This window comes from Lodderomyces beijingensis (genome assembly GCF_963989305.1).
Source record: "Lodderomyces beijingensis strain CBS 14171 genome assembly, chromosome: 1".
Taxonomy (NCBI): domain Eukaryota; kingdom Fungi; phylum Ascomycota; class Pichiomycetes; order Serinales; family Debaryomycetaceae; genus Lodderomyces; species Lodderomyces beijingensis.
The window spans coordinates 2,542,448-2,556,014 of NC_089970.1; the positions used below are offsets into that span (position 1 = coordinate 2,542,448).

Consider the following 13,567-nt stretch of genomic DNA (forward strand, 5'->3'; position numbering starts at 1 on the left):
AGAACAGCTGCACTAAAAGTTTCGGAATTAGGTCAGGAAGAGATTATTCCAGCACATACGCTTGACTTTCTCCTTATATATCCCCTCCTTCTAACCCTCTTTCTGGCTTGAAGTCAGAAGCTGTTCCTACCACAGATACAGATAGTATTCTATCATCGCCAATTGCCAAGAAGAGCAAACAAAAGGGAACAAAAGCCGTCTTTTTTTGTTTTTTTTTTTTTGCAAAATGTTGAGACAGAGGACCAACGTTAGAATTTTGCAATCCGGACTCATCGCTCTGCTGCGAAGAGCATTTTCCGGATCCAGAACTCGATTGGATGCCGTTGTGGTGTCCGGGACACAGCTAGCATCCAAGATACGCGAGGATATCGCGCAGAAGGTGTTGGCTTACAATCGCGAGCACTACGGGATTCATGACACGGCGTTTGAAAAATTAAAGTTCAAGCCCAGTTTGACGATTGTTCAGGTTGGTTCGAGACCAGACTCGTCGAGCTACGTCAAGTCGAAATTGAAAGCTGCAGAAAAATCAAACATCAGCTCGCATTTGCTCAAGTTGGACGAAGATATAAGCCAGGAGGATTTGGTTGAAGAGATAGACAAGTTGAACAAAGACCCTAAAGTCCATGCTATTCTCGTGCAGCTCCCTTTGCCCAAGCACATTGACGAGACTTTAATCACCAATTCCGTCTTGACCGAAAAGGACGTGGACGGGTTTGACCACTACAACATTGGACAGTTGTCAAAGAGAGGAGGGCAACCATACTACAAGCCCTGCACCCCGAACGGTATCCTCGAGTTGATCAAGACCACGGGAATCAGCTTGAGAGGCAAGAATGCCGTTGTCATTGGCAGATCGGATATAGTCGGCACGCCAGTTGCTACGATGTTGAGGAATGAAGATTGCACAGTCACGATTTGCCATCGCCATACTCAAAACTTGCCCGAGGTTGTCTCTCGTGCTGATATCGTCATTGCCGCTGTGGGAGTTCCCGAGTACGTCAACGCCTCGTGGGTCAAAGAAGGCGCAGTGGTGATTGATGTTGGTATCAATTATAAGGACGATGCGTCAGCTGCCAATGGCGAAGAAAAGAAAAAGAAGAAAAAATTGGTGGGCGATGTTGCGTTTGATGAAGTTGCCAAGAAGGCCGGGTTCATCACCCCCGTGCCAGGTGGAGTTGGTCCCATGACTGTGGCTATGTTGTGCTCCAATGTATACGACGCTGGTGTTTTGCATGCTCAAAAGGCACACGAGCACCGCTTTAAGGCACTTCCTTTGGATTTAAAGACCCCCGTGCCATCCGATATCGACATTTCGAGAGCACAAAAGCCGAAATTGATCACTCGTGTAGCTAAAGAATTGGGAATTCTCGATAAGGAATTGGAACCTTATGGCCACTACAAGGCCAAAGTCGACACCAAGTCGGTGATTGAAAGACTTGATGAGCAAGTTGAAGGATCAGCTGAGGATAAAGGCTACTATGTGTTGGTAGCTGGTATCACACCAACTCCATTGGGTGAAGGCAAGTCCACCACAACAATGGGTTTGGCACAAGCGCTCGGTGCCGAGTTGGGTTACAACTCCATTGCAAATGTGAGACAACCTTCGATGGGGCCAACTTTTGGCGTTAAAGGTGGCGCTGCAGGTGGTGGGTACGCTCAAGTCATTCCCATGGACGAGTTCAACATGCATTTGACTGGTGACATTCATGCTATTTCCGCCGCGCAGAATTTGCTTTGTGCCGCTGTTGACACCCGGATGTTCCATGAAGCCACTTCCAAGACCATTGGTGGCTTCTTCAAGAGATTGGTGCCTGCCAAAAAAGGTGTAAGGAAATTTACCCCATCGATGCTTAAGAGATTGGAAAAGTTACGCATTGACAAGACCAATCCTGATGACTTGACCCCTGAGGAAATTGAAAAATTTGCCAAGTTGGACATCGACCCCGACTCCATCACCATCAAGCGTGTCGTTGATTGCAACGATAGGTTTGTTCGCGAAATCACCATTGGACAAGCTAAAAACGAAGCCAGCAAGTATCCACCCAGAAAAACAGGAATGGACATCACGGTGGCGAGCGAGTTGATGGCGATTTTGGCGCTTTCAAACTCGTTGAAGGACTTGAGACAAAGAGTCGGGCGCATTGTTATCGGCACGCAAAGGGGAAGTGGTGCAGCAATCACCGCTGAAGACGTGGGCGTTGCTGGTGCCATCACCGCCTTGTTGAAGGATGCAATCAAACCAAACTTGATGCAAACTGTTGAAGGAACTCCCGTGTTTGTCCACGCTGGTCCATTTGCCAACATTTCAATTGGTGCCTCTTCGGTCGTCGCCGATAAGGTTGCTTTGAAGTTGACGTCGCCAGCGAACCCAATCAACAATGGCCACACTGGGTTTGTTGTCACTGAAGCCGGGTTTGATTTCACCATGGGCGGAGAGAGATTTTTCAACATCAAGTGTAGAAGCTCTGGGTTAAAGCCAGATGCCGTGGTGTTGGTTGCTACCACGAGAGCATTGAAGTTGCACGGGGGCGCCCCAGACGTGAAGCCCGGCCAATCTTTACCTGCCGAGTACGTGAATGAAAACTTGGAGTTTTTGGAGAAGGGCTGTGCAAACTTGGCCAAGCAAATTGAAAACATCAAGCAGTATAATGTACCTGTGGTGGTTGCCGTCAACCAATTTGAAACCGACAGCGAGGCAGAGATTAAACTAATTGAGAAATTGGCCCTCGAGGCCGGCGCGGATTTCGCTGTTGAATCAAACCATTGGGCCAAAGGAGGATTGGGAGCCAAAAAATTGGCCGAGGCTGTCGTCGAGGCAGTCCAATTGTCGCCAAAGGGACAACAGCAATTCTTGTACGACGTCAACGACACCGTGGAAAACAAATTGAACGCCATTGCCACCAAGATGTACGGAGCCAAGGACATTGAGTTGTCTCCGTTGGCCAAGCAGCAGATTGACACCTACACCAAGCAAGGATTCGACAAATTGCCCATTTGCATAGCCAAGACCCAGTACTCCTTGTCCCACGATCCAACGTTGAAGGGTGTTCCTTCCGGGTTCACTATCCCCATTCGAGAAGTGAGATGTTCAGCCGGGGCCGGCTACTTGTACGCTTTGGCGGCTGAGATCATGACCATCCCGGGATTGCCCACCCATGCTGGATTCATGAACGTTGAAGTGAACGACGATGGACAAATCGAAGGGTTGTTTTAGAGTTGTACGTACCGTGCTTTTTGGTTGTTGTTAAAAGAGAAAAAGAAAATAGTAGTAATAGACAGATAGACAAACCTCTTTTTTTTTTTTTAATGATGGTTTTCGTTCCGTTTATTTCGGTGCAGTCTATTCTACTTCCAGGTGCTAGGGTCGTCAATTGGCTCGTCTCCACCTGTGATGTTGTAGCTTCTGCCAAACGTCTCCTCCAAGTCCAACACGTCCAAGAGCAGTTGCGCCACATCGGCTCTTGCAATCTTGCCCAAGTTGTCGTCAGTGTCACTCAACACTTTGATCTTGCCCGTTGCGCCGTCATTTGTCAACGCCGAGGGCTTGACAATCGTATAGTCCAACTTGTGTCCAAACTCATTGATCAAGATCCGATCGGCGTAGTGCTTGGCGATATAGTAGTCCCTGATGGAGGAATTGTCGATGTACTCGCGGTTCTCTGCGCGAACAGCGCTGATCAAGACCAACCTGCGAACTTTGGCGTCGACACTCGCTTCAAATGTCTTGACGACTCCATCCAAGTCCACTTGCAAAAGATTCTTGCCTCTAGACCCTACTGTAATTACAACTGCGTCGTGCCCCTTTATCACCTGCGATATGTCAGCGACTGAAGCTTGGTCGAGGGTCAAGTATGTCGTAGTGACGTTTGAATTTGCAATTGCTTGCGCTTGTGTCTCGTTTCTCACCACTGCTGTTGCCTTGAGTGGCGGTTTTTGCGAGATCAATTTGATCAATTGCTGGCCTATGAGTCCGTGCGCTCCGAATATGATCACGTCCTTGACCGGTGGCATAGTTTCTGCTGTTTGATCAAGGGGTGAACCACTCCAGGAGCAACTATAAGTTAGATGAGAGAAATTTAGGAGGTTTCCCGTCTACTATATATGTGGCCAAAACTGAGGTACATGATTATGTGTGTTGCTCTTCTTTTTTTTCTGTGTGGCCTCTATTTTGCAACCACACTCCTTTTTGCGGAAAGCAACCACCACAATTTTTTTTCCAGAGTTCAACAACGCCACGGTCATCTAGACCCTTTTTTCTTTTTCTTTTTCTCTTTTTTTTTTTTTCTTTATTTCTTTATTATATAGTACATACATACCTCGCGGTATTAAAGAGTCCCGATTCAATGGATGGGTGGTGGGGTTGGTTTATTTAATGAGTTTTGAGTTGGTGATAGTGGCTTGGTGGAGGAATTGTTGATCAAGCCAGGGGAGTTCTTGTTTTGATTCGGGCTGAGTCGTTTCTGTGCATGCGATGGTGGGGAAGACTGGTGGTTTGTGGGCTCTTGGCTCTGGTTTTGACTCGTTACCGCCAGTTGTATCTGTCTATTTGCAAGTTGTTGCTGTTGCTGTTGTTGCTGTTGTTGCTGTTGTTGTTGTTGTTGGAGCTGGCGCATTCGCTGTTGCTGGAGATAGGATTGCTGCTTTTGCTGTACTGATTCCTTCAATAAACCGTAGGATTTCGAAAGTAACATCGACCCAAAACGGATGGCTTGTGTGTCGTCACTGATGTTATTGAGACGCGAGGGATCGAGACCAAACGGGTCCTGCAAGCCCCTTTGGTGGTCGGAATAGTCGCTGTCAAACTTCCAGTTGGATCGCAACCGCTTGAGAACGTCAACATTACTGTCATACACGTTTGGCGCGGCGCCTTCGTCGTTGATGTTGAGAAATTCGTCAACAACATCCAGCGACTGTTGGCCTCTCCGATCGACAAACACTCTGCCTGCGCGCCCTGCTCTCTTGCGTAGTCGCATTACTGGCTCCGACAATTTGGCATTCTCATCTTCGTCTACTTGGGCCTCGTGCAAGCTCTCCTTGACAAATCCGTGTGAGTAATTGTCATAGTTGTTGGTCTCTATATTTTGCAACAACTTGGCAATGTAGCTCGTGGACTTGTACTTGTTGTTTGACATTTTCTCGTGCAAGATTGACAGAATGTGTGGAAACGCCTTTGTTGGAATCAACTCTCCGCTTTTGCCGCTAAATGTGCGCACACCGGGCAAAGGCTTGTTGTCTTTCAAAAATGTCCTCAAAGCATCGTCTAGGTAATTGGAGGTGTTGAACTGATAGAAATTGGTGGCAGCAATCGACGAATATGGAATGTGGCTGGTCTCCTCGGTGTGGTGGTTTGTCGAGATATCGAAAATGGGCTCATAAGGATCATCGGTGAAATTGACAAATCCCTTGTCTTGCTCCTTCCGCGTGCGTAGCTTCTCAAACACTGCGCGTTTGATGGTATCGTTTTTCTCCTTCAAAACCACCGACACAGTGACAAGATCCATATCGGGCACTTTTGCGGCTGGTAGTTTGACATATGGTTGGTTGGTTGTTGTGCCATCTTGCTGCAGACTTTGCTGTCCTTGCAATTGCAGCAGTTGTAGTTGTTGTTGTTGTTGTTGTTGTTGATGTTGCAGCTGTTGCAGCAGATGTTGCACTTGTTGATTTGCATTGGCATTTGCTGCGGCACTGGCACTTGTTGCTGTTGCTGCTGCTGCGGCGGCGGCGGCTTCCGCTTCCAATTTCTTCTTTTCCTTGCGTTTTTCCTTTTCTTCTTCGTCCTCCTTTGGTTTAATGATTTTCCGCTTCTTGTGTGGGAAAAATAAATAGTCGTCGCCTTTAACTCCCAATTCTCTCTTGAGCTTCTTTGCTTCGCAACGAGTCTTAAAAATCTCAACCTCTGCCTGCAAATTATCGAGATTTAAAATTTCTCGTTCGCATACACCCATGATTATATCTCGAGCGCGGTGCAAGGATTTTTGGAGCATGCGAAGACGCTCGGCGCCAACGGTGTCGGCCCTTCGAGTCTTTCGAACCTGTCTAAACTCCCTTCTTCGAAAGCAAATATAGGGATCGTTGTCATTGTCCTTTTCATTGGCATTTGGGTCTTCAAACCTCAAAGTTGGCGGTATGCTTCTTCCCTTGCGTGCAATCTTTCTCTTTTTCCAATGCTCGTAAACGATGCTTCCAAAAAGCTCAAACAACTTGGAGATTGGCCGCACCAAAGTCGTGTGTTCTTGGTCGCGGTCAAAGATGGTTGTAAATGGGTTGTAGTTAATCTCCTTCGATAGCCGCTCTTTCAACGTTGAAGTCGAAAGATAGTCGATGTTGCCAAGGCTTGTTTCCAGGTACGGGTTGCTCGACTTGACGGTGCTTTGATAGTGGTCCATGATATAAGTGAGCATTTCCTCATATGAAAGAATGTTGGAAGGATCCATCGTGAGAAACGGCTGCCGGCTTTCAATTGTCTTTTCTAGTCGGTCGCAAATGGTCTCAAACTCCAACTCGGTGCACTTGGCTAGATTCTGCTCCAGCTTTTTCTTGGTTGTCGGGGTAAATTTCAGCAACACTTGCACAAAAAACTGCTCGTCTTCCTCGTCCATGTTGTATTCAACACCAACGGTGTCTTCAACCGTGGCGCTGAACTTGATGTAGGACTCTGGTTCCTTGAATTTTTGGTCCTGGTAGTACTTGCTCGCATCGGGCCATATTTTGGACGCATCGGGCGTAGGGATATAGACGTCGCTAGATTTGTTCGAGCTCAGACTCAACAACGCCTTCTGAGCCGCATTGATCACCTTTTGCAAATGCACCTCCTCTTCTTCATTCTTGTCGACTCCTGTCTCCACGGCATGGATATCACGCGGCGGCTGGCCTATATTGTTCGAATGGAGATGATGCACCTGGCTCGGCTCCAACTCAGACGCATCTAGTGAAGGCAAATCCCGCTGTTTATATATCGATAACGGCTGTTTAACCGAGATTTTCCTCTGACGGAATCTCGCACCAGCTGCATGTTGTTTAGATTTGCTTTCATTTTTCGCTGGGATAATCGCCATTGCCGGGACTTAACACCCTCCCAGAGACTTTGAAGATGGTTTCTTCCCCTCTTGCTTGGCACTTTTGGGCGGTTTGGAGAGAACGGTGTCTTGTTGAAAATCTTGTTGATGGTCGATGGACACTTTCGCAGACCGCGTCTTAACTATTGCAGTTTGGATCTTTGTTGTTCCTTTCCTCTCCTCTATGAAAAATTTTTTTTTTCCGTTGATGGCGGTGTGTTAGTGGTGGTTTTGGTGGTGGTTGTCGTTGTTGTTAGTGCGACCTTCTCGTCCAATTAAAAAAATGTATGTGGTGGGAGAGAGAGTAGAGATATGAAGGAAGGAAAGAAGGGGGCGAGCAGTGGGGGGTAGGCCGCGGTGGTCGTGGGTGGCAAACACAGTGTGTGGTGGACTTAATTCATACGATGTAGCTAAAGGGGAGCCACGTTTTTTGAAAATCTATGCTTGTGTGTATGATCGGTCAGTCTCTTGGTTGATGGATTGATTGATTGATTGATTGATTGATTAAATTGTGGGTGGTTGTTGTTGATGGATGTTGAATTGGTTCGATTCTCAGGACACGTAAACGACACCTGACCTTTTTTTTTTTTTTTTTTTCTGTTGATGGTAAATTATTTAACTGAGCCAAAGCTCTCTGTGGAAGATCGATCCGATGCAGACATACACTCACATAGGGAGAGAGAAACACACACATAGAGGGGCACACACAGAGGCACACACACAGTCTGACGGACGCAGCAGGAGAATCCCGGGCTCGTTGATGAGATTTGATATTGCAATGCGGGAACCAAATCATCTCCCAGATGCCGCAGCGATAGTGTGGGGGGGGGGAGGGGGGTTCGCGGTCATATCTGGCGGCGCCCACGCTTTTTTTTTTTTTTTTTTGTTGGTAGAACCTGCAGGCGCAACGGGTTGGCTGGTTGAGGTGAGTGGAGTGAGTGGAGTGAGTGGAGTGCAATTTCAAGGTGTACCGAATCTTTCTCTGAATCTGTCTTTTGATTGTTAATACGCTCCATGGGGCGGTGAGACTCGTAATTCTTTTGTTCGAATCTGTTGTAGAAACAACCCCTCCCGTCGCCAAAAGCTTTCAACGAATTTTTTTTATTTGCGGGGTCTAACACACGAAACGCTAGACCTTGCGATGGAGCTTTTCTCCTTGGCTCGTCTCGTCTCGTCTCGTCGGGTTTTCTTTTCCAGGAAGCAAGAGTGGCTGTTCGACGCGGATGAGCTCCTTCTTTGACTTTGTTTCTCTCAACTATCCTATGGAGCTTCCTCACACGTCACTTGGTGTGTATTATGCATATATGACTTATGACTTCACGTATCCAGCCGCAAAACTAACAAAACAGTCCGTTGTTGCAGACAAGCTCGTCTCAAGTGCTGCAGCAAGTTTACCGGTGCGGGTGCTGGATGCCCGGGAGGCAACAATAGATGGAGTATCGTCGCATGAAAAATTTGCGAGCCAACTTCTTTCTCATTCTTTCAAGCAACTGCTAATGAGGCTGTTTTGATCAGTAGAAGGAGTCCACGCATTGAAGCGTGAAGAAAACCTCCTCTTCTCTCTCTCCATATGTATCTGGTGCACATGCAGGGTCCCAACACTGAGGTATTTACTCGCGAATTGTTTACCACAAGTTTAATTTTGCAACGCAAAATGAGTCCCGTTTATTTTTTTGACAGATGTCAATCTTCAACACATAAATTTTTTTTTCCAATAAGGAAACTCCTAACCCACCAGTCAAAGATGGCAGCGAACATTCACTCCAGTGGGACGATTAGGAAGCTGTCTTTTTTTTTTTTGTTTCACCACCGGTGTGTTTCTTGGGATCTTTTCCTTTTTTGATACAAAGTGAATGGGCACCTTTCTCCGAAAAATCAATTGTGATTCCAAATCCCCAGACAGAAAAAAAAAAAGGAAAACAACAAAAAAAAGGAAAACGAAACGTGCTTCGTAGGGCCTGTTCCAACTCACAAATCCCAGGCTGTGTTGCAACTGATTAAAGAGGGCACACTTTGTCTTGGATGAGAAAGAGACTTTTTTTTTTGAATGGTTTAGATCTGTCAGAAGCTGTTTTTTTTGTCTTTTCACCATTGAAAGTGAAAGTTTGAGATTCAATGACTTTCATTTTTTGTTTCCAATTTGCCGAAGCATCATACGTCGTGTGGCTAAGTTTTGGTTAACGCAGAAAGCAACCTCCATGGTTATTGACTATAACCCGCGGAGGTGTTTTGCTAAATTAAAAGTAGAATTGTTTGCAAGAGTTGGTTTCGAGAGTTGACCTTAGAGTTGGCGAGCTCAAATTTGAGAAACACAACCTGGCCTCACTGTGCTGGCGAATAGTCGCCGCCCTCGATCGTATGTAAAAAAGGTCAAAAAAAAAAAGTCTTTACTCAATATATGCTTTGCGCAGAGACGAGAAAAGCAACACGATCAGAATGCTGGTGTTTTCCGACCCGAGAGATGGGTCCGACCCAGGGCTGGAACAAAATTGTAGCTGCAACAGCTTGAATACCACCGGAGGGAAAGTGTCAGACTTGACAATGTCCATATGAGATGCATGGATTTGCAGTGTGTGATGTTTATAGATTCAATCCTCCTTGCGAAACGAGTGCATTTGGTTTTTTGGTGCATTGAAATTTGTATATAAAGCCCCTCGGGATTTCACGAGACCCTAAAAAGTCGACTTTGTAGAAACTTGGACCATTAAGAAACAAAGCCTTGCAGAGGAGCCAAGTAGTTGCGCCACCCAATCCCGAATCACCCTTTTAGGTCTACTGTACATAGTAGATTTCTTTCTGAGCGCAGGTGACATACGTCTTGGAGTCTGCTAAATCAACGGGCTGAGCCCCCTATCCCTCACCCCTTAAATTTTGCGCTGCGCAAATTCCTTCTCTCGATTAATATATATATAGCCAAGAAAGGACATTTACGCTTGCTTCAATCTTTAGAGCAATGGCGTCCGAATTTGTTATTCTCGTCGTTTGAGTCATTTTCATTGTAAAATCTTTGTTCATGAAGTTGTCTCTGTTTAGGGATATTCTCTTTTGACGTGGTTGGGCCAAAACTTACGGAGAGGTTTTTCAAGTATCTGCATGCAAAATCACCCGAAGTCGAGAAAGCAGTCCTGCTTGAAAACACCACCACCACGAGAAAATTGATGGCTGGCAGATCCGAACTTCAACTGAGCTTAATTTAGCACTTGTTCGGTATCTATAAACATAGCTCAACTGCTGAGCCGTGCGAGTCCTGTGTTTCCGAGAGGTTTCAAAAATCCCCGTTCGAGACTGGTAAGTAAGTGGCGTTTACAAAGTTCACGCACCGTCACAGCGATGCAGGTGGACAATTAAAAAACATTACCAGCCTGTTTTCCACAAGCTTTAGGTTGAGCTGCGTGTAAATAAAGTTGGCGGACTTGAAAGATTATGTTCAATAAGCTTGCTGTTTTCACCCATTGTAACAAGAGTTCCATTTGAAAAAAAAAAAACTATTGACAGAAAGATCGTTTCATGGCTAAGGGAGAGAGATCCTAGACCTTTTGGTTAGAAGGTGGGGGAAGATCATCCTTACGAGAAAAAGGAGGGGAGGGGAAAGGGGGTGGAGGGACGAAATGTATCTGCCATTCAGGACCATCTCTCTTTTTAGCACGTGAATGTTCCCATTTTTTTTTTGTTGTCCACGACACGAACCTTGCATGCATGCTAGTATTAATAACAAGCGATGATCTTTTACCATCATCCACCAATCATTCATGGAAATATACATCTTCTCCGTCTGAACCTCTCCCCCACCCCCCCTAGAATCATTTTCCGTCGTGACGTGTGAGTCCCTAAAAAGAGTTAGAAATCGTTTTGTTGATCAGCGCTAAAGCGCGCGGAGTTGACAATCGAAATTGCGGGGAGCGGGTGGGCGAGACTTTTGGGAAATGCATATTTGTCCGCCGTGTTCCAGAATTCATATCCGCTGAATCAATATTTATCCGCTACTGAACAAGAAACGGTGACGATTGCCAAAGCAGAGAGCAAAAACTCAAATTGCTCGTCGTCTCGCGTTTCACATGAGCTGGGGAAAATTGACCACGAAGATTAAGACCAACACGGTTCAGGTATTGCAACTCCACAACTAGTGCAAACTTTTTCACCACAACTTGGATAATGTGGGTGTGCTTGTATGTGTGTGGTGGGTTCCCATGGAATCCGTAAACACGACATTAGCGGCACAGGCTGCTTGAGGATGCCTCAATATACACGGAGTGATGCGTCTCCCCTTATTTCAGCGGAGCTCTATTCTCTTGTCCTGTCCCACTTGTCGAAGCTGCTGGTTCTATTGTCCGAATTTTACATAAGCGCGAACGCTGCCACACTCTAGTAGCACCACCAGTCGTATGCCCTGATTGAATCTAAGCCCAGTGAAAAAAAAAGTATCGCCATTTCATTACAGACGCAACTCACGGTGATGTAGCTGGTGTTGGTGTTGGTGTTGGTGTTGGCCTTGGGGGGCTACGAGGAAGGGGGTTGAGGGTGGTTCGTGTTACATGTGATAAATAAAGAATAACCAGAGTCTCAGTTGCACAAAGCCAAGACGATATTTTCATGCCAATTTTAACTCCGAAGGCAGGAGAGCCAGAGCGAGACATCACCGTATTTAATCCTCATCAAGTTAATTTCAATAATGGGGTAATCGCATCACGGTTCTCACGTTTGCTGAAGCTGCAAGTCCATCTCTTGCTCAGCTCCCTAAACCTATACCAACATAGATATATATATATATATATACCGCACACTTATTTTTTTGTTCTTTTTTTGATTGTTCAAAAAGGCTTAGACAACTGTTTGTCCGCTGTTCACATATCTGGTCAGACGCAAGCATAATGTTGGAATTCTTGGGTTCTCAGATAAATGAGTATGCTACTACATGGTACGTCGTTGTACCAGTGGTGTTGATCATCTACAAGATGATAGCTACATTGTACGAGTCATACTTGACAAGGAAATTGGGAGCAAAGCCCATTACGAACTGCCAAACTGACGGCTGGGCCGGCTTCCATGCGCCCTTTGTTCTTATCAGGAAGAAAGCTAGTGGTGAACTCATAGACTTTGGGGTTGAAAGGTATAAGGAGTTGAAGAACCCGGATGTGCCCACTTTCATGTTTAAAATATTCAATATCCCCATTTTATCAACCAAGGATCCCGAAAATATCAAGGCGATACTTGCTACCCAGTTTTCCGATTTCTCGTTGGGAACTAGACATGCCCATTTTTTGCCCTTGCTTGGCGACGGTATCTTTACCTTGGACGGCCAAGGTTGGAAGGACTCCAGACACATGTTGCGTCCGCAATTTGCACGAGAGCAAGTTAGCCATGTCAAGATGTTGGAGCCCCACATGCAAGTCTTTTTCAAACACGTGAGAAAAAACCAAGGCCAAACGTTTGATATCCAGGAGTTGTTCTTCAGATTGACCGTGGACACCTCGACGGAGTTTCTCTTTGGCGAGTCGGTGGAGTCTCTTCGAGACTCGTCGATTGGCATGCGCCCCAACTCGGGCGATTTCGAAGGCAAGGAGAAATTTGCAGAAGCGTTCAATTATTCTCAAAACTACTTGGCCTCGCGCGCGGTGATGCAAAACCTCTACTGGCTCTTGAATGGCAAGAAATTCCAGCAATGCAACAAGATTGTCCATCGTTTTGCCCATTACTATGTCGAAAAGACCTTGACTCTCACGCAAGAGGACTTGCAGAAACAGAATGGTTACGTTTTCCTTTACGAATTGGCTAAACACACGAGAGATGCAAAAGTGTTGCAGGACCAGTTGCTCAACATCATGGTTGCCGGTAGGGACACCACTGCCGGGTTGTTGTCCTTTGTATTCTTTGAGTTGGCCAGAAACCCCGCCGTGCTTGCCAAGTTGAAGCAGGAGTTGTATTCCAAATTTGGCTCGGGCGCCGAGGCCAGAATCGAAGAAATCACTTTTGAGTCTTTGAAAAGCTGCGAGTACTTGAAAGCAGTGCTCAACGAGTGTTTACGTTTATACCCATCGGTGCCGCAAAATTTCAGAATCGCCACTAGAAACACCACATTGCCTCGCGGTGGCGGCAAGGACGGCATGTCGCCGATCTTGGTGAGAAAAGGCCAAAATGTTGTTTATTCATGCTACGCGTTGCACCGCGACGAAAAGTACTACGGCAAGGACGCCGAATGCTTTAGACCCGAGAGATGGTTTGAGCCAGAGGCCAGGAAATTGGGCTGGAGCTTTGTTCCCTTCAACGGTGGTCCAAGGATCTGTCTCGGCCAGCAGTTTGCCCTCACCGAGGCGTCGTACATCACAACCAGATTGCTTCAAGAGTTCCCACATTTGAGCCTGGATCCAAACATTGGGTATCCACCAAAGAAGATGTCGCACTTGACGATGTCCGTGTACGACGGCGTTAACATCAACATGTATTAGCAATAGGATCTCGTCATAAAAGAGAATTTTTATCTTAGCAAACGTCAAATCCGTTTTTCTTCTTTTCTT

At 46.2% G+C, this 13,567-nt stretch overlaps 4 protein-coding genes across 4 annotated transcripts; 2 read left to right on the forward strand and 2 right to left on the reverse strand. All coding sequences in view use genetic code 12, as the record gives it.

Annotated features, from left to right (window-relative positions):
* Nucleotides 1-226: 226 nt before the first annotated feature.
* LODBEIA_P10420 (uncharacterized protein) lies at nucleotides 227-3,214 on the forward strand (the record flags this gene model as incomplete). The annotated part of the gene is made up of 1 exon (XM_066970887.1): nucleotides 227-3,214. The coding sequence occupies one exon, from the start codon at nucleotides 227-229 to the stop codon at nucleotides 3,212-3,214; it is 2,988 nt and encodes a 995-aa protein (XP_066827980.1).
* A 131-nt stretch (nucleotides 3,215-3,345) lies between these two features.
* On the reverse strand, nucleotides 3,346-4,011 carry LODBEIA_P10430 (uncharacterized protein; the record flags this gene model as incomplete). The annotated part of the gene is made up of 1 exon (XM_066970888.1): nucleotides 3,346-4,011. One exon carries the CDS (start codon nucleotides 4,009-4,011, stop codon nucleotides 3,346-3,348), a length of 666 nt encoding a protein of 221 aa, XP_066827981.1.
* Nucleotides 4,012-4,340: 329 nt separating this feature from the next.
* LODBEIA_P10440 (uncharacterized protein) lies at nucleotides 4,341-7,055 on the reverse strand (the record flags this gene model as incomplete). The annotated part of the gene is made up of 1 exon (XM_066970889.1): nucleotides 4,341-7,055. One exon carries the CDS (start codon nucleotides 7,053-7,055, stop codon nucleotides 4,341-4,343), a length of 2,715 nt encoding a protein of 904 aa, XP_066827982.1.
* Nucleotides 7,056-11,923: 4,868 nt separating this feature from the next.
* On the forward strand, nucleotides 11,924-13,498 carry LODBEIA_P10450 (uncharacterized protein; the record flags this gene model as incomplete). Its single annotated transcript, XM_066970890.1, has 1 exon — nucleotides 11,924-13,498. The coding sequence occupies one exon, from the start codon at nucleotides 11,924-11,926 to the stop codon at nucleotides 13,496-13,498; it is 1,575 nt and encodes a 524-aa protein (XP_066827983.1).
* Between the last annotated feature and the right edge of the window lie 69 nt (nucleotides 13,499-13,567).